The 19,677-nt window shown below is 38.9% G+C and overlaps 1 protein-coding gene across 2 annotated transcripts in view; it reads left to right on the forward strand.

Annotated features, from left to right (window-relative positions):
- Positions 1-1,239: 1,239 nt before the first annotated feature.
- The window catches only part of ZDHHC17 (zinc finger DHHC-type palmitoyltransferase 17), a 64,373-nt gene continuing 45,935 nt past the window's right edge, over positions 1,240-19,677 (forward strand). For both annotated transcript variants that reach the window (XM_059472136.1, XM_059472137.1), the window contains exons 1-2: positions 1,240-1,406; positions 17,692-17,795. In XM_059472136.1, the coding sequence (XP_059328119.1) occupies positions 1,344-1,406; positions 17,692-17,795 (167 nt within the window). In that variant the 5' untranslated portion in view covers positions 1,240-1,343. The remainder of the gene's footprint in view (positions 1,407-17,691; positions 17,796-19,677) is intronic.

The raw sequence follows: 19,677 nt of genomic DNA on the forward strand, positions 1-19,677 counted from the left end.
AGTTAAAAAAAGATCCTCTCCTGTATACTCAGTGTCTTGTTCTGCTCTTTTAGCCCTTCAGCCCTTATGGTTTCAAATATGTGCTTTGAGACCTGTTTCACACCCCCGCTTTCTAAATCTTATGTCATTCTTCTTCACAATTTTGATTTTAAATACATTAAAAAAAAGACATTTATGGTTTAACATTTTAATAATGCTGCAGTCAGATTTTATTACTGCTTCTCTGTTACATTTTGCATGAGATAGAAAAGAGTAATGAAGAGAATATCATGAGGCTTATGAGCTTAATGTATTATGATACAACAAAATGTATTATCCAAAGGTCCCTTTCTCACAATAGCAAATGAGAGCACCATAGATATAGCAATATAGAGCCGTAGTCAAACCAGCAATAACGTTCTGTAATTGCAAAACCGTTTTTGATTAAAATGTAATTTATTTGTTAAAAAAAGAAATAAAGCACTTTAGGATTCCTGATCTTGGCTGTATGCACACTATTCAGCCTGTGACAGTAGAAATGACCAGCTAAACAGAGCTATTTTGTCACTTGTCCCCAAATCTGCAGCCATCTGGTCGGGATGTGAGAAACCACTGGCCCAGTAGGGCACGAATGGTTGCAAGGAATTGCTTCCTCAGGGAGTCCTGCTGGGGGTTTCCAACATTCCTGCAGCTGGGAGCAAAAACCTAACTAAAACCTTCTGGCTTTCTTCCCATGCTCTCTTTGCTACTCCAGCAGGCATGAAGGTAGCCCCCAGAGAAAAATGGACAGACGCTGCTTAGTATGGAACCAAATCTCCATTAAAGGCAGAAGGTGAAGGGCTCTCTTCTGGCTCACATTCCAACTTGTAATGAACCCCACTCCTCATTAGGGGTATCTCCGCTAACCTGCGCTATACTGAGTATGGATTCCAGGAGAATACACGACACGCTGTGTGTGTATATGTACACCACACATGACACACGCTGTGTATGTGTATATATGTACACCATACACGACGCACGCTGTGTGTGTGTATATATATATATATATATTTGTACACCACACGATACACGCCGTGTGTATATATGTACAACATACCCTGTGTGTATATATGTACACCACACACGACACCCACTGTATGTATATATTATATATATATATATATATATATATATATATATATATATATATATATATATATATATATATATATATATGTACACCCGTAGCTAACTCGCACCCTCAGGCCGCCTCACCCCACTCCGTCCCTCCCGCCCGGGCCGCCAGAGGAAGCGGCGGCGCGCGGGGGCGCGGCGGGCACGCGCACTACCCGGCATGCAGCGGGCGCGGGGCTGGCAGGAAGATGGCGGCGCCGCTGGAGGAGTACGAGAAGGAGGCGGGCTGCGTCCCCATCCTGCACCCGGAGGTGCGAGCGGCCCTCCCGCACGGAGCGGGGCGCGGGAGCGGGGCTCGGGGCGCGGCCCGGACGGCGTCCCGCCGTGGGGCGGGGGGGAGCGGGGCTCGGCAGGCAGGAGGGCGGGCGGGGTGCACGGAGGGCGGGAGGTGCGGCGCTGCCGCCCCCCGCCGCCGGCCTGGGTGTGCGCGGTGGCGGCGGTGGCGGGCCGGGGTGGGCAGGACCGGGCCGGGCCGGGAGGAAAGGCGGGTGCGGATGGCGGGGAGCGGTGCAGGGTCCCTCGCCGGCAGTCCCGGCCGCCCCCAAGCCGGGGGAGCAGCGGCGGGGGCAGAGGCGCCCCGGGTGGTGCCGCCGCACCGGCCCCGAGCGGCTGCGCTCGGAGCCCGGCCCGGCCCGGCTGCCCGGGGGAAAGCGGCTCGCAGGAATTACTGTTCCCTTGGGTTTGATGGCACCGGTCTGCAGCTCAGCCGCAGGTCGGGGCTGGCCCCATCCAGCCCAGCGCTCCCTGTGTGGCGTGGGCTTATCTAGAGAGCGAGCGGTCTGGTTTTTTCCAGTGTGTTGACGGTGGGAGGAATATTTACAGGTAACATGTAGAGGTCGTTTTATGCCGTTTTCTTTTATCCTCCTTTTGTGCCGCCCACCTTTGTCAGCAGCGTGTGTGTATTCTTGACGACTAGCATGATTGTTTTGAAAGGTATTTTAAATAGTTTAGAAAAGCTTTTACATTTGGACTTGTCACCTGATACGTTAAGGACTATAAGAATTGATTTTTCAGCCTACAAAACAGATAAGTGCATATGTCAGGCTCCAGTTTTTGCTAAACAGATGGTATCTTTTCCTTAAACAGTATCTTAAAAGACTGTTAGTTTATTTGATGACTGAAGAGGCTGTATAGGCCTCTATACATTGTACCTTACCTGCTCTACCTCTCTAAACTATGATCATGACTTTGGTATAGACCCGTCTGTTCTGAAAGGTAATTAGCTATCACTAAACCCCAAGTCTCGAGTTTTTTGTTGTTGGTTGGGGTTTTTTTTTGTGGTTTTGGTTTGTTTGTTTGTTTTTTGGGGATTTATTTTAAGGGATGTGTGTAGACTGTTGCTACACGTTTTTGCAGCCTAACTGGAGTCAGATTAAATGCAGTACCCTCGGTAGCGGTGTCTGATGATTTTCAGAAGTGACACAACTTTTCAGTAGTGATCCAGACTGCAGGATGTTGATGTTCTTTGAAAGACAGTGTTCTTAACTTGTGGAAACTTGAAATAGGCAATCTAAGATTGGAAAGTGGAATAAAAAGTATTTACAGCTTGTCAGAAATTCATTGTGTTTTAAAGATTGAAGACTAGTGTTTGTTAACTTGGAATACTTATTGTATAGCAAACGAAAATATCTCAATTTAAATTTGTAGTCTAGCTAGTTCGTCTGGTAGAATTTTATGCTGTTCCTTTGATGCATAAAGTTGAATGTCTGCACAAAAGATGGGAATTGAAGTTAATATATATTGTGTGCTGTAATATAAACTGGAATCTTTTAATATGCAATCAACATCACTAGTTTGGAGGGAGTTTTATTCGATATTTCCAGAAATGCTGTATCTGACTAGATCTTACTCACAAGATAGTGTCTACATGGATTTCAGTGAGTGTTTCTTTATTCCCTAACGTCTTTGTACAGATAAACTTTAAAAGAGAAGGATGTTTTTCATGTTGGTGGTGAGACATCAGTGTGTGGCTGTTCACAGAGCCTCCAGAGATGCTCTTTTGAAAACTTACGGCTGGTGTGCCATAGCAGAGCTGTACTGCACAGACCTGCCCACTGAGCAATGCTCTGCATCTGTGTTCACTCGCTTCTCAAGGTCAGGGCCCCTAATACATGGTGATTTCCACTTTTTAAGAAAATAGCACCATGTCCTTATGTAAGTAGTGACGTTAGAGCATATAATCAGTTTCAACATTTGTGTACATTTAATACCGATGCTTTTTATAGGACTGTCAAAATCTTAACCTTTTTTTTTTGCTTCATGCTGTTGTTTATTTTTGGTATCTTTTTCAGGTATTTTTGTACACCTTTTTTAATGAGGCTTTTGCTTCTTACTGTCTTTTTGTATTGACTAATTTGGATTACTTTCAAATTGTTTGAAGTTTTTGCAGGTTTTTTTGTTTGTTTGATTTTTTTTTTTGTTTTGAAGGGATGTGTTTGTTTTTATCTGGGCTCTAAGGCTTTGCATTTTGCCATGAAATACTATGAATACAATATTAGTGTTGTAGGAAAGAGCTTTGAAGGAATAGTGAAAATTACTTAACTACTGTCATGCTGGGAGATCTGTTTGTTTATTTATTTATTTGTGAAAGACTCAGTTTAAAGTGATTCGGTAATTTTGGTAAGAAGAGGTAGAAATGAATGGAAATGTGCATGCTTTAGGAAATTTGTGATGGGACTGCTTTTGAGGGGCTTTGTGTGGTACCATGCCGAGTTCTTGGGCCTCCCTTGCTCCCTCCCTCATGAATGCAAGCTGAACCTAAGTAATAGACTCTTCTTTCCAATGGTATTTATTCTGCTTTATGGCAAGTTCAGTTTAGTGTGACAGGGTAGATCCCATCTTTCTAGCTGTAAGATTGCCAGTGGGACAACAAAGCTTCTGAAGATAATTTTAGTGGTGAAGTACAACAAATAATATTGATAGCAAATGTGATACTTGTAGGAGGATCTTAGTATGTGATAAATGCTTGGAGAACTGCTGGCTAACTGATCCATCTTGGTAATAGCTGTTAGGATTATTCCTGAATTTCATTGTTCCTAAAAGTCATGAAGGAGTTAGTCTACTGGACTTGGATTTTCTTCTTTAATGATTTGGACGCAATATCAAAATTGTCAATAATAAATTTTGCAGACAAACAAGATGGATGGGTGCAAAGCAGGGAGGTTGGAACTGTAGAAAACCATCTAGAATTCATGTGAAATTATGCTGAAATATTAGCAAGGCACACCTTAGAGTAGCTATATTCAAAGTAGTGCACTGAAGGTAAGAGGCACATGCATGGGATTGTATTCCAAAAGTTATTGACTGATAGGATACAAATATGAACAAGCAGTTCAGCAGAAGTTCTCAGTATAATGCTTTGTTTACAAATGTATAAGAACAAGGAGATGATTTTTGGCTGAACATGTGGCAATGCTCATGATGAAGTTTTGTCTTTAAAAAATATTAAATAGTGAAGAGTACGGGAAAGAATTAAAAATTACTTTTATAATGCCTTACAGGAGGTAAAAGGCCTGCAAAAGCCCTGTTCACATTTACCTGGAAAAGTGAGTGGTATCTTTTTTCCCTTTGTGAATATTTTCTTACTGAAATCCAGTGTTTTATTCAGTTCATGCTTAACAACATCCAGTGACTGGAAAGTGAAGTTGAATGGGGTCAAATTGAAAAGCACAAGTGGTAAAGGTGGAGGGTGAGTAATCATTGTAGTGAAGGAGGGAGGGCAGTAGTGGATTATCCAGCTGTTGATGCTTTCAGCTGGAGTTCAGGGATCTTTCTATAGACCAGATGCAAGTTTTTAATTCCACAAATGGCTAACTGAGTGGTGTGTCAAATATATGAATGTAGAGGAGTGTAGACTGTGTTGGAGTGACTCTGATTCATATCCATGAATTCTTAGGATTTCTCAACAAGGTTGGGAAGTACATGGTCGACCAAAGGGAGCCCCATGGGTGCAGATCTCAGATGGCCACGGGGTGGTTGACCTGCAGTGTGTGATGTGGTGGCTCCATTAGGAGGGATGCAGAGCACCCTGCCATGGCAGGCTAACACTGGGCCAAGGAGTCCCTCCCTGCTGGTTTGTTCCCTTCTCCCAGTGTTTAAGTTTCTGGTGATAGAATAGCAAGCTCTGCTTCCTTTTATACACTGTAGCCCTGCTATGGGAATGTTGTTCATGCTGATTATGTTTGTTGTCCTCTGATTAAATTATTTCATAGGCCAACAGACCTAACTTTAAATTCCTTGGATCTTCTAAACAAGAGTGAATTCCTAACTCTTCTGTGGTAGGTGATGATAGGTTTGGATGTTTTATTCTGAAATTCAAGGGGCGGGGAGGGAGAAGAATCTTAGAAAATGGATTTTGCTTGTAATGCTCCTTTGTATTTGAAAAACATTCTAGATATGTGTCTAGTATGGCCCTAACTGCCAAAGATATTGCAGCTGTTGAGAGCTGCATCTCTTCCTAAATGGTAAGAGCTATTACTGGGAAGGAAGATCTGGTTTGCTATGTCAGTGTAGTGTATTTACCACTATCAGGTGGTGGTAGATATATTTGAGAAAGATGGAAGTTATTGTTTATTACAGATTCCTCTTGGCATTTAAAAAAATCTTGTCCAAGAACAATCTTCCTGCAAAGTTGAAAAGCAATATTAACAGTTATAGCCTCTGTTTGACAGGAATTTTTCCAGTTGGAAGCCATCATTCTTATCTTTGTTTCTCTCCCTGTGGTTCAGTTTGTAACTACCAAGGAAGTTAGAAGCATATATACTTATATTCCTTCTTGGTGATTTGAAGAAAACAAGTAAACCTACTGTAAGTTTTGCTCTAATTTTTTCTGTTCAAAATTTCAGTGAAAGGCCTGACTTTACCATCCAGCTCTATTCTCTGGAGTTGTGTCGATATTGTTGGGGTTGTCCTGGAGTGCGGATTGTTCTTAATTGTCCTGTACAGATCCAGAACTTACTGTGTTGTTTAGTCAGCTTCACTCCCGAGACTAGTCTTGCATTTGTGAGCTCATTTAAAGATCAGGTATCACTTATTATACTGCTTAGAAAGGACAACAGTTCTGTGAAGTCTCAGACAAATTAGCATGCTTCACAATGAAGGCTGAGCCTTGCTTGGTATATCTTGGGTAGCTCCAGAGGCTGAGTATGGAGAGGACTGCAGATCTAATCCAACCTTATATCACAGGCTGAAGGTTTTTAACTAATTCTTTTTATTGCCAGAGTGCTAATTATAAAGTAAGAAAGAAAATAAAATCCTATGTTAATAGGTCATATTGCATAAATGGGAAAGTTGCCCTCAAATTTAATTAGTCTGTTGAAGACTTAAACATGTGTCTAGCCTGAATTTAATTTATTCCTGTTCATTACATCTTGCAAGATACCTATCCAAATATAGGTCTGTCTGTATCTATTTAATATGCTGATGATTATCAGACCCCTACACTCCTGTTAGGGTCTGCAGTCCTCCTGACCCTTTTGAGTCTCTCATGTTCATTTGTCCCTTCAGTGTTTTGATGGCTTTGCTGTCAGTGCAGTAGCTGTTGCAGGAACTTGGAAGCAGTGCACTATGTTTGCTCTGGCAGCAAACACCCTCTGGATGACCCATCCCTGGAAGTTTTCAAGGCCAGGCTGGATGGGGTCTGAGCTCTTGAGGCAGGTGTCTTTGCTCACAGCAGAGGGGTTGAGCTGGATGGGCTTCAAGGTTCCTTCCAGCCAAGGCCATCCTATGATTCCTGCTCATCATTCCCCATAGATAGATTTGTACTGGTCTTGTTGGGAACTGTGTCACACTGGAAACTTGTACTCAGATAATGACCAACCCTTTGAGGTAGTTTTTAGGATAGGTCCTTATTTTAGATAGGACCTAGCTTTTGTTGATATTTAAAAAACCCAAATTTTGTCCTGTCCCAATATTCCCTAAGTTGTATCAGAAAGAGAATATTACTTGTTCCCCTTTTTCTCTCTCCACACACACCCCACCCTCCTCTCCAGTAAGAATTATCTCTAACTGTTGTTTACTTCTGGGTTGCAGTGATGAAATAGGGTGGGTCAAGGTACAGCCTATGAAGGATGCTTAGTATTTTCACATTGACACCTCTCTGGGGGTTTAAATATTGGAGCTACTGAAATAACCAGAATGAGGTTTTTTTGGAGCATATTCCTTAACAAGGAGAGTAGGTATAATTGTCACAAAAGAAATAATTAAGCTTGCTCACCTGTAGCTTTTATACATGCAAGATAGACCACATTAACTTTCATTGTATTCTGATTTCTTAATCAAAATGTCAGACACTACTAACCCAAACATTTTGGACATTAACTGTGTTTGACCATTGCTACTAATTTATCAAAATCAAGTGACAGGTTTAGTTTCCTGTGAAGCCATGGTGCTAGTCTTTGTAGTCTGCTATATTAGTATTTGCTCTTTTGTCAGTTTTATATCAAAACCTAGAAAAGGCAGCAATAACTTAAAATGGTAACTGTTTATAACCCATGTCATTTTGTATCCAGACTGCAGGAGTTTCTTCTGGCATAATGAATAGCAATATTCACATCTTTTGGACTGTATGGTTGACCCAAACAACCTGTAATTTGCAGAAGTTTTATAGTTATTGTTCTATAAAAAGCATTTTATTGGGGCAATTTAAATTTTCTTTTTGTTCTGCACTTACCAAACATTTTCAGATTTTGTGGGTTTGTGTTTTTATTGACAGTTCTATTATTCTTACTTTGTAATCTTGGCAACTTTTGTTAATTTCTTTTATTGCTAGGATGGTGCTTGCCCTTCTAGGGATAGGGAGGTATTGTATCCTTTTGCTAGCATTTTTTTTTCATATTTTTCTAATTTGTCATCATCATTGCCAGTGCTTCATTTACAATTCTTACAAGATTTTTTTATAATTGTTCTGTTACAGTGGCCTTTTTAAATAGTGCAGTTTTTCACCACTCTCATCTTTTTCTCAATGGTAAAATTGTGGCTTCTTGGGCATTGGGTGAAACACTTAAACTAGTTTTCAACTATTTAAAATTTTTGTTCTGTGTATCTTCTGATTTGGGCAGTAATTGATTTTAAAGTTAAAAATTTGTTTTGAGACAGGCCCTCTTAGTGCATAAGAGAGAAATGTCTAGTTTGATCCAAATTTGTGTTTGGATTCAGTTTGCTTTTACTCATTAAGCACAGGCCTTATTTCTCTCAGATTTCTCAGAAGATTAATCTTTCAACAGTGCTTGTTTCACTGTGTTTGCCTGTTTGCTTAGGGAAGTAATAAGACTTTATGAATGTGGAAGAAAATTTACAGAATTAAGGAGGATGTTTGTTTGCTTGAAAACTGAACAATGTTGCCATTGGTACTGACATGTTTAGGTAGGAGCAGCCTCAGTAAGTGATATTTCAGCATGCACACTGTCCTCTGTGGCTTTTCAAAGACAGTATGAGACTAAGATTTGACTTTTATGGTGTCCTTGTAGTTGAGATAAACACTGGGGTATATTACAAATGAGACTGTGAAGCAAAGTAGAAAGCTTTTTGTGAAGTCAAAGGGAGTCTGGCTGAATTGAAGCTTTGGGCCTGTCACATCCAGTATGTAGTGTATCATTAGACTACAGTTGTGCAATTTGGAGGTCTAGTAATTTCTTCCTACACTTGCAGGATGCCCTGAGGTATGTAGAAGTGTTTCCTTGATTCTCTCTATGAGGGAGGAGGTTCCAAAAGTGGAGGGTAGTGGGAATGCCGTGGTCAGAGCTTGGAAAGCTGCTCAAGATCAGGAGAAGATGACTGAAGAAGGAGGGAGCGCAGTAGCAAGAGAGGGAGGACATCAGCGCATACTGTGAGAACACTTGCCTTGCTGGCTCTGAAGGGTGTGATTTTTGTGGTTGAGTTTAAGCTGGTCTCAAGCCATGGTGAAGCACAGACACAGCTCCTCCCCCTTCTTGGGGTGAGCTCTTGCAATTGTGTGGCCAGTAGGTGACTTGGGGTGGCACTTACTTGGTGGGTCTGTGGCCTGATGTGACACCTTTGCTGTGCTGTTGTGAGAATGGGTAAGAGGTAATGGAGAAGGTGCAGCCAGGACCAGGAGTGTGATCACCTGCCTGATTGCAGACCACTTTTAGCTTGTCTTAAGCTGATTGTGATTTAGGTGCTTCCAGCTGCACTCATCTGCCAGTGATGCTTCTCTGGTCCCAGGATGAGTCAGTTCAGAGAAGTAAATCAGTGACAAATGCATCCAGTAAAAAAACTGCTGTGAATAACACTCTGCCAGTTCACTAAGCCTACTCATGGAAGGGTCAAGTGCACTAAAGCGCTGACAGAAGGTAGATGGTGAGCTGTCAGTCCTGGTTTGGAAAGTGAGGAGTTGGAGAAAACAGGACCCTTCTGCATGTTAGACCATGGATTCACTGAGCTGTCTCATTTGCTGCAGAAGATTGTCTGTTAGCATGACTTGAAACACCTTTCATGCAGTTCCTAGTTGTGGTGGATTAACCAGCCACTATTTATTATAAGTGGTAATGGGAGTTTGCTCCACTGGCTGTTGATGAGAGGTTCCATGGACTGCTAAAAAGTTGAGATGGGAACGCTGAAAATTGAAATTTTTTGTAAGGATTGAGCACAACTTGTACTAACTTTTTTCTCTGTATCTGAGAAAAAGGGCATCTGTAGCTAGGCTGACTGCTCGTTCTGTTGTGTGTACTTGCTGGTGATCTAATTCTTGATGGGAAAAAACATTTACTTTTGAAAAATACTTTTAAGAATATCCTTTTCTGTGAATTTGAAAAAGAGGACTTTTTTCTCCAAGTAACTGAGTATCAGTGTTGGGCTAGACACATCTTGGGTGCATTTTTGAAGTTTAGCACTTTAAAAGAGTGAAATATGTAAATGGTTTTACACTAATTTCATGACTGACTCTTAAAGCTTGCTCTTTCAGAGATTTTTTGTTTAGATCTGTAAGCTTCTGTGAGACCTAGAGCTGTGTAAATCACTTGGAAAAAGCATAGTTTCATTTTTGCCAAAGTCCTGAGATTTTTGGCTAAGAACATAATGCAACACTCATTGAAAAGAAAGCCGAAAAGATAAATGTACATGTTAATGTAAGTTGCTGACTAAACAAAAGCTTTATAGTGAGCTTTACACCATAGCATTTTAAGTTTTGAAGCTCTTTAACCATTACAAATGCTAATAAATGTAACTTTTAAATAGTGCTTGCTTTGTGTGCAAATACAAAGCCTCTTGAAAAGCTTACTTGTGAAGCTATGGCTTCCTAAAGTATAACACTGTTCAATTTAGGAGGAATTCTAATTCCTCCTCTAATTCTAATATTTTCAAGGAAAATATTAGAAAACAGTTGACTGGTTATGGGTGCTTGGTTTGAAGAAACAAAACTTATCATTATAGCTGTGCTTTAAATCACATGAGCTCTGACCTCTGCATAGAGTGGTTGGATTAAGGGCTCTAGTTGAGCATCTCTAACTCGTTATGTAAAAAATTAGATCTGTGTTGGAGAGTATGCAGGATTATGGTCGCTGTGTGATGCCTGACTTGCATGTGGGTGGAAATCTGTAGCAGCAAAAGGACTGCTTTATGGTGTTTGAGGTGAGGCTTTTCTCAATCTATTTCTCCACTTTTTAAAGAAACATTGTCTTCTTAAACTGTATATTGATTTAAAAAAATTGAGTATTAGGCAAAGATTTATTTCCATTGTTTATGTATTCTATAATTAGCTTCTCTAGGGATTTTCATAAATGCATCTTTTCTTTTAGTCAAGAAACTGTGCAATTAGACCAAAATTATAGGAAGTAAGCCGAACAGACTTCACAAAATGCAGTAAAATGTACAAAGTAATGGAAAAAAGTAACAGAAATACCACTGAATCGAAGGTTATTTTATCATGTCATACTCATTTTGTGTAATTCAGTGCTATAATAGGGGCAGGGAAAATCCTAATGTTACTGGTTAAGGATCAAAGTAAGGCAAGTCTGATGGTATGTATTTGCAAGCCAAACACTGAACTATTTTTTAAAATGCATAATTTGATCAGTTAATAATACAAGTGTATGGCATTTTTTTCCCATGGAGAACGTAGTCTGGTTTAGGTGGGCATTTTCTAGTATGGATTAGCTAAACTGAAGGTGTGTATGAATCATTCTGGTCCAGACAATCTAACAGCTCATAGCTGCTGAACATTCTGGTTCCTCAAAGTTATGAACCAACATAGCCCTAGAGAAATCTTAACTTTCTGGTCTAGGTGTTTGTGTGAATATGAGAAGGATCAGACTGTTCTCACTGGATGGCAGTCAACAGTTAGATGAACTGTTGCAGCAGTAAATGTTGGGGGAAACTGGTTTTGAGAGAAGAAAAAGCTAGTCTTCTTAAGCCTGTGATTGTGATTCATTGTGATTTCTATAATGCTAACGAATTTTAGCCTCTGTTTCTGGAACTTTGTGAGTTGCAGAGTTAGCTAAAGGGGTAGGGGAAGGAAGACGATCTTTAGAAGAGGATCTTTCATTAAAAATACTAAAATACCAGCAGTGTCACTTTTTTGTTATTTGTGTTTGATCAATTTGCTTGTTTATTTTGGGAGCATTTTTCTATCCATGTTAGTTCACGAGTGACTAGTCTGTGTATATAAATGAATGTGGGTGTTTATAATATGCAAATAACTATATATAAATTTGTCCGTATAGATTCTTGCACCTTTTTAAAAGCAGGAGGAAAACTGGGAGAGAAAACTATAAACCACTATAGTGTAGTAAATGAAGTACAGGGAAATTGAACACACAAATATGGGGGAAGGTACTAACCTCCAGTAGTCCCTGCTAAATGTAACACACATACATGAGGGTTATTATTTAGCTTCCCTGAAACAGTTGCAGTCACTTCCAATTTGATTATGATTCTCTGACTACAACCAGATATGAAAATAGTGTAGTCATCAATTAAAGAAGAAATTTATTTTGTTTCCATTAACAAACAGATGCAATAGTATGCAATATTTTATGGAAGGTAATACTTCTATTTCTAAGTTTATATTTTGAAACCTATTAGTATTTTCTCTTTTAGTATCAGTGATCTTGGTCCTCATTCAGAATTTGAGTGTCTGATTTTGATCATGGTATCTCTTCCTTTCAGCAACATTGCATAACGTTAAAGGAGAAGCAGTGCTAGCCATCTGTTAGTGCTCCCAGAGCCATGTGTGGCAGCTGCAAGCAGCAGTTCTTTCCTCCCTCCCTTATGTCCAAGCAGGCACATTGACCTGGTCATATCCGCCTGCTGTGTGTAATTGGGAATTATGAAATTGCCATCTCAGAGTAATTCAGTCTTGGATATCTTACTCTTTCATGCGTAACTTCTTATTTTTTTCTGTAAATACTGCTCTCAAAATCCTTCTTAAGCTTGTTTCATTTAGGCTTTTTTTATTGGAAACTATTAAGAACTTTGAGTGTTGAGGGGAAATTAGTGTAACTTTACTTATGAATTTGGTTTAGGAGGAGAACTGATTGGGAATGCTGAAATTAGCAGAGCTTCCAAGAATAAACACTTTCCCCGCTCCTCTCCCTTGTGCTTCATACTTTTGCCTTTGGAGTTACATTTCATTTCATATTTTGCATTATCTTCTCTTTCCCCATCTTACTGGTCTTGTTTTCCAGAGGAGGTTTTTTTTTCTGTTGTTTCTTTTTTTACCAAAACATGTCTTTTGTTGTTGTTGTTTTTACAGCATTATTCTCTTTTGAGTTTTGTTTTTTTTTTTTTACATTGTGTTACTTGTGCATCTGTGCAAGCAGTCTGCACATTTTGTGACTAATGGATAATGACAAAATTGTCACAGATGCACATGAGTGATTAGGGCCTTGTCAAAGGATAGCCACTGATGTGGGAAGCTCATCTAGAAGTGATCCTTCGTAGGAATGGAAGAACCAAATATCATTCTTACAGATAAGCGAAATTTGTCTTTTTTGCAACCTTCCACACCAGACAACACTAGCAATTTCTAAGCAGAATAATTTCTTCAACCTGTCAGCCCAACTTCTTTGGTTATTTAAAAACTGAAGTAAGTTGTCCATGATTACTTAGTCAAATTAACAATTAGCAGGTGCAGAAATGTTCCTGCTACCTTGGATTGGCTTGCTTTCCCTCTGTCAGTGGCTCTGTGTTTTCACAGGACAGATTCAGCTCTGTCCTACTAAAAGATTGAGATTTTTTTCTGTTTCGTGTTGATCCCCCCTGCCCCTTCCCTGTCATGAGAGGAGTGGGTGCGGTGTGACCACAGCTCCAAGTACCAAAGTTGGCTTGAGTTAGGCAGCAGGAGCAAAGAGTGGGCAGATGAATGACCTTTCTCTTTTAGCAAAGGTAACAATTTTGGCTCAGTCCTGCTTGAAAATGGCTCCTTGAAACAGGATGGAACAACCAGAAATCTAGTGTTTGCAATTTGCCTATTTTAAATCATTGACATCAGGTCTCTGCTCTACTACCTTCTTACAGGTTTTCATGACTCAGCTGGGGAAGAACCATTGTCACAAAAGATTAAAATAACAAAAAACAAGTGCACTTGGGTTTCAGTTAGCTTTCTGTCTTTTAACTGGCTCTTGAGGTTTTTTTAACAGTGGCTCATCATTGAAAAATTAAATTTTCCTGGAATAAATATTTTCATCAAAAAAGGGAAAATATTTTAACACTTAGGAAATGTTGTTGAAGCCATTTGTGAATGCAGTTTATACTCTAGGCTCAAAATGTTATGTCGCTACTTTATTATCAATCTGTCATATCATATGTTTAAAAAAGTCTTAGTGGTTTCAAGAACTTAAAGTATAATCCTAAAATTTGTGTGAGGGTATATGAATTTGGGGGAGATTCAGTCTTTTAAGTGGGAACTTAGAAGTCTATAGTCATCATTTTTCAGTTTTTTATGCTTATTTCTGTTCCTCTAATAGTGGGAGGCAGGTAATCTAGATCATGGTAGAATTTAAAAGTTGAGCGTTCTCTTCTGTCCAGCAAGTTGGAGGAAGCAATCTCTATTTTTGTGTGTTATTATTTGTTAACTCTGAAAAGAGATACTGTGTAAATATCTTAGGTGTGATTTCTTTCTAGTTTAGCTGCTGATGCAAAATACACGCTGGGCAAACTCCCCCCAGTGTAGCAGCACTGCAGGTGGTCCTGCTGGGGCTGAGCAGGCTGTGTGATGCCTGGGCACAGGGAGCTTTGTTCAGGCAGCCTGCCATCCAGTTAGAGAGGTGCCTGGCTGTGTTGTGGCAGGATCTGCTGAAAACATTGTCTGTGGTAGCAATGCGTGTAAAAAGAGATTGTGTTTAATATCGACAGGTTTTTTGAATGGCAGTCTTTTAAATTGCTGTGCTAAACGTTGTGAAATGGGGAATGTGGCCCCTTGAGCTGACAACTGGTTTGCATTCACTCACTGCAGGTCTTCTAAAGGTCTCCTACTTCAGGCTGTCAGTTGTTCTCCTATTTTTGGTAACTTGCCCAGTTAGTGGCATAAGCCTATGTTTCATGCTCTTAGATCTTTGGTTATTTATTTCTAAAACGTTCTTCCTAGAATAATTTGGAAAACTAGTTTTCTGCATTTATATTCTGGTGTCCTAGCACTGCATGGAAATTTCAGAACCCTCAAACAATTGTTTTCAGTTCCTAGCTGCTGCCTTGCTTCTACAATTTTTGCCTTGTCAGCCCAGCATAGTGTGTAACAGCATTATTTGCATTGCCTTGGTCCAAATCACCCATCACCGGGTGAATCAAGGATTACTGTAATTCATAAAATCCAGGTTTTCTTTTCTCCTGATTCCTGATAGCTTTTTGACTTAGGAACCCAGAGGTTACTGTGCAGGTTACAGTCATAAACTAGGCACTCATACTGCCAGGTAAGAGTTACCCCCACAGAATGGCACTTGAAGTAGCCAGCATGCTACTGTGAGCCAGCATGCAACTGTCAAGTTGCATAGATAATAATGAGTAATAAATTTCAAGTCTAAGATTGGGAATCTGTGTCCAGGCTGCAGAGAATTGACTATATTGGCTGAGTGTTCAGTTTTATGTGCTTTGCTGTAATTTATTGTTAAAGATGTACTTCCAAAGTAAATCAGTGTTTGCATATTCTTCTCTAAAATGATCCTTTTTCCCACAGTTTATGCTGTAATATAGAAAACTCCAAGGTATGATTTTGGAGGAAGTGATGTTCATAAAACTTTGGGGATTTAGTAATTGTTTCAACTATTCCTAAATGTAAAATATGAACTCAGCTCTCTCGATGAATTGTCTTATCTCTGGCTAATCTGGTAGCTGGGGGAAAAAAAGGTTTGGTTAAGCTGTTGCCTTTTTCAGATACAAAGCAAAGCTATGTTTCTGAATTGTAAGAGGATTGGTTGCAACGTATGATTTGGATGATAGCAGATGCCCTGTTACATTTTTAGTTTGTCTCTCCTGTAGAGATGGCAACACAGCAACCTTCCTGCTGAGCTGGCAATGCTTATTTGGTTCATCTAGGTAATTTTTCACACTAGGAAAGAAAAATTAAATGTTGCAGAATAATATTGTGGTCAAACAAAAAGATATAATCTGCTGATCACTTAGGTACTGTGTGAAATGGAAAAATTATGACTTTTTTGAAAAAAAGTCATACCTAAGAATAAGTCTATTTTAAAAATGAAGACTTGCTGCCCTAGTCATCTGTGTTAACTATGCTCTGGTCTTAAAGTTCTAAATGCTTCAAATTCTTGAAAGATTATTTTAGTGTATAAATTTTCATAATTTTTCTAACTATAAATTAAGGTGACAAAATGTACTCAATACATTAGAAATTCTTACTTGGATTTTTTTTCCTTCTGTCTGGAATAGGCATAGTGTATGTACTGGATACAAATATGCTCAACTGAAGTGACTCAGTTTTTACATAAATATTGAGAGTTTTCATATTTGCAACTTGACTAATTTCTTGATAGTTTACTCTGAAGTTATAACTGATATCCAAAGTTTTTAGACTTCTGCCTAAGTGGTACTTCAGCATATTGAAATCTAGAAATAATTAAAATGTGGGTTTCAGACTTAATTTTTTTCTAGCCTCATTAAAAGAGATAATGTATGTAATAATTTTAGAGTAGAAATAGATATTTTAAAATAATAGCAGCCAAGAGGAGTAACATCTGTGGGTTAGAGGGCAGTTCACTTAAAATCCCATCCATTCAATGGAAAATTGGGTAATGCCCCAGGAAGCAAGAAAACACTTTGGTTCACTAGCCACAACTAGGCACAGTATAAAGTTATTTCTCATTGTGCCCAATATCTCCTTTGCAGAAATTACTGCCCAGCTGAGAGAATATGAGAAATAGGAAGGCCTGTTCCTGCTGGCAATTGGAACTCTCCCTCGCTGTAATACATCTCTTAGTTGAGCTAACAGGGCAGCATGCACCTTTAGGGAGAGGTAGTAGTGGAGATTCGTGACTGTGAATCCTTGGTAAGGTTAGATGCACTACATGGTCATTGCCTTGACTCTATTATCTTTATTTTTTAAAAAACATTTTAAATCTGTATAGTGTAATAATGAACAAGTTGATTGCTCATTTCAGTGACTAAGTGGAAGTTGGAACTGTTTTAATTAAACGTCTTTCATAAGGTGTTTAAAAGTTTTCTCAGATATAGATGAAAGATAAAAATTCTTCTACTGGAAGTATATGTTGGGGAAAACTGAAAGTAAACATTTTAATACATTTTAAAGAAATCACCTGAAATGCATTTTTAGAACTTGTACAGGACTTGCTCCTTTTTTTTTGCTTTTTCACCTGTGTTGCAGTTTTCATGCTTTTTTAATGTAGCATGGCTGATGCACAGAGGTGATTTGCTGTAGCATCTGCAACACATACAAAATTGTCCAGAAGATGTATAAAATTAATTGTTCAATTTCAGCTTGCTGAGCTTTCCACATGTCTAAAGAAAAACCATGTGTTTCTGTCCTAGTGATATATCAATAGTGTTTGAATATAGATTCCACCTAATGGAAGCACTGAGCCTGCAAGTGTTGCCCTTCATCAACAGAATTAAGTCAGAAGGCTGTATGGTCATGGTCATGCCATTTACTTTCAAGACCCACAGCTTAAACATCCTCAGCTAACCTCTGCTGTTTGAAATGCAACATTTATTTGTAGTAACAGTGTGAGACTTCATCAATTTATGGCAAATAGCTTTTCTACCTATGTTATGTTGCCTTTATAAAAGCAGAAAAATAAAAACCCAAACCAAATAACTACCTAAAGAAATTTGGTAATAGTTTTTGTTTGCTTTCTGTAAAAATACGAGTAGGAAAAAAGTGTAGGATTTGGCAGAACCCTGTGATTGTGAGTTTATTTTCTGTAAAGTGTTTGATAAGTATACTGGGGGGTATGGTGGCCTGCTTTCCAAAATGTAGAAATGTACCACTCTTATATTTAGGTGACTTTGTAATACATTGAATTGTGTACTGGTTTTAGTTTTGCTCATCTTGTTTTTTTTTTCCTCTGAAACTTACTGATTTGAGTGTTCTAAAAGCAGGTTTGTCTTTTTTAGGAAATAAAACCTCAAAGCCACTACAACCATGGATACAGTGAATCTCTTGGACGGAAAAGCCACATTGATGATTACAGCACTTGGGACATTGTCAAAGCCACACAGTAAGTTTGTTTTTGAATGCGAGATTTGTCTGTGTTGGTATCAGTTAGAAACAGTAAAACAGATTGTTCTATTTGTGTAAAGTAGAAGATAAACTTTTTTCAAACTGTATTTTTAAGTCCAGTAGTGGAAGATTTCAGAAGTAAGCGCTAAAAAATTACTGTTATGACAGATTTGGGATCATTGTATTAAAAATATGGGAGGAATCGTGGTAAGTTGTAAATATAGGTGGTTGCTGGACAGGTTGTTGGAAGAGAGAATGGTACTGATGTTTATTTTCCATAGGTGATAAGTAAGCAGACAACATTTATATGTAAACATAAGGGTTTGACCGATGTATGGGTTAGAAAAAATGTGTCTCTAACTTCCATTATCTCTGATTCTACAGTCTCAGTCCTACTATGAAACTGAGTTTAATTCTGAAGGAGGACTGTTGGAGTAAACTGAGTGCAAATTTAATTGCTCTCTTTATGCAGATGTATTATACAAATTTGTTTGTTCCACAATCCTTTAGCAGACACTAATTTACAAGACAGGAAAGTTGTTACAACACTATTTTTTAGTTTGCTACTTTTTGCCATTCAGAAACCCATCACCACCATTACTTTTCTTCAATGAGCTGAGATAGTTCTGTAAGATTTTTATTATTGTATTGTTAAATTGAATGCTTAAACCATTATGTATCTTGCCTTTTTCTTCTTAAAAGAAGATTTTCTTGCATTTTTTTTTCTTAAAAAAGCCCTGTCTGAGCTGAAAGCAGCTTTGCAGCTCTGCATGTGACACAGGCCCAGTTTAGGCTTAGCAAGTATGTAATTTCCTTCACTTTTTGTTTTGACCTGTAAGGAGTCTAGCTTCCTGAAACAGATGTCTGACTGCTATTGTTGCTCTAAATACTTAATAGTAGGACGGAAACCTATAATAGTCACATTAGGGTTTTTTTAGAAATGATAGTATTGGCACAATATCAAACTGACTGCTTCTTATAAAAGTATGAAAGTGTGTTTGAGAGCAGAAGTGGTTTCACAAGTTACCTACTTCTATTCTTGTCTGCTCATTGCGTGTTTGAAACCCTAAAATATCTTTGTCCTTCTTAACCCTCAGATTCAGACTGATCTGTGCTTTCAGCTGAGTTGGTACACTTCTTTTCTGCTCTCCTCATACAGGGACCAACAGCTCTGAGTTGACATCTCACCACAAGGACTGCAGTTTCATATTGTAGCCCTAATGGTTATTATTGTAGAGAAGGGGGTTTGTCAACATGATCAAGTTGTGGTATCCAGGCAGCACTTCCCTGGCTAGAAGCAGAATTCACAGAATCACAGAATAAACTAGATTGGAAAAGACCTTTGAAATCAGCAATCCAACCTGTGACCCAACATTACCTTACCAGCTAAACCATGGCACTGAGTGCTTCATCAAGTGTTTTTTAAACACTTCCAGGTGACTCAACCACTTCCCTGTGGTGGTTCTGCACTCTTTCTGTGAAGAATTGTTTTCCAGTATGTAGCCTAAACTTCCCCTGGTGCAGCTTGAGGCTGTGTCCTCTCAGGCACACCTTTATTTAAGCATTTACTAGGTTTTGAGGGGTATGTTATAAAAGATGTCTGTTGTAAAGCGAAATAGCTCTGAAATGTCAGGTAGAAAATAAACCCACCAAATATCGTAAGGCTTAGAATAAAATAAATAATCCTGCTGCTATATTAATTCAGTGTTCTTGAAAAGATAACACTTTTCCTCCTAAAATGATGTAGCTATTTGCATTTATAGAAGCATAACATATCACATCCATGTAGAAAAAAGGTGATCTTATTGTCTACCCTGTGTCCTCAGTTACTAATATTCACTGAGATTATCTGCTGACTTTCCTTACTTTTTAGTTCAGTG

Source organism: Ammospiza nelsoni, chromosome 5, assembly GCF_027579445.1.
Source record: "Ammospiza nelsoni isolate bAmmNel1 chromosome 5, bAmmNel1.pri, whole genome shotgun sequence".
Taxonomy (NCBI): Eukaryota; Metazoa; Chordata; class Aves; order Passeriformes; family Passerellidae; genus Ammospiza; species Ammospiza nelsoni.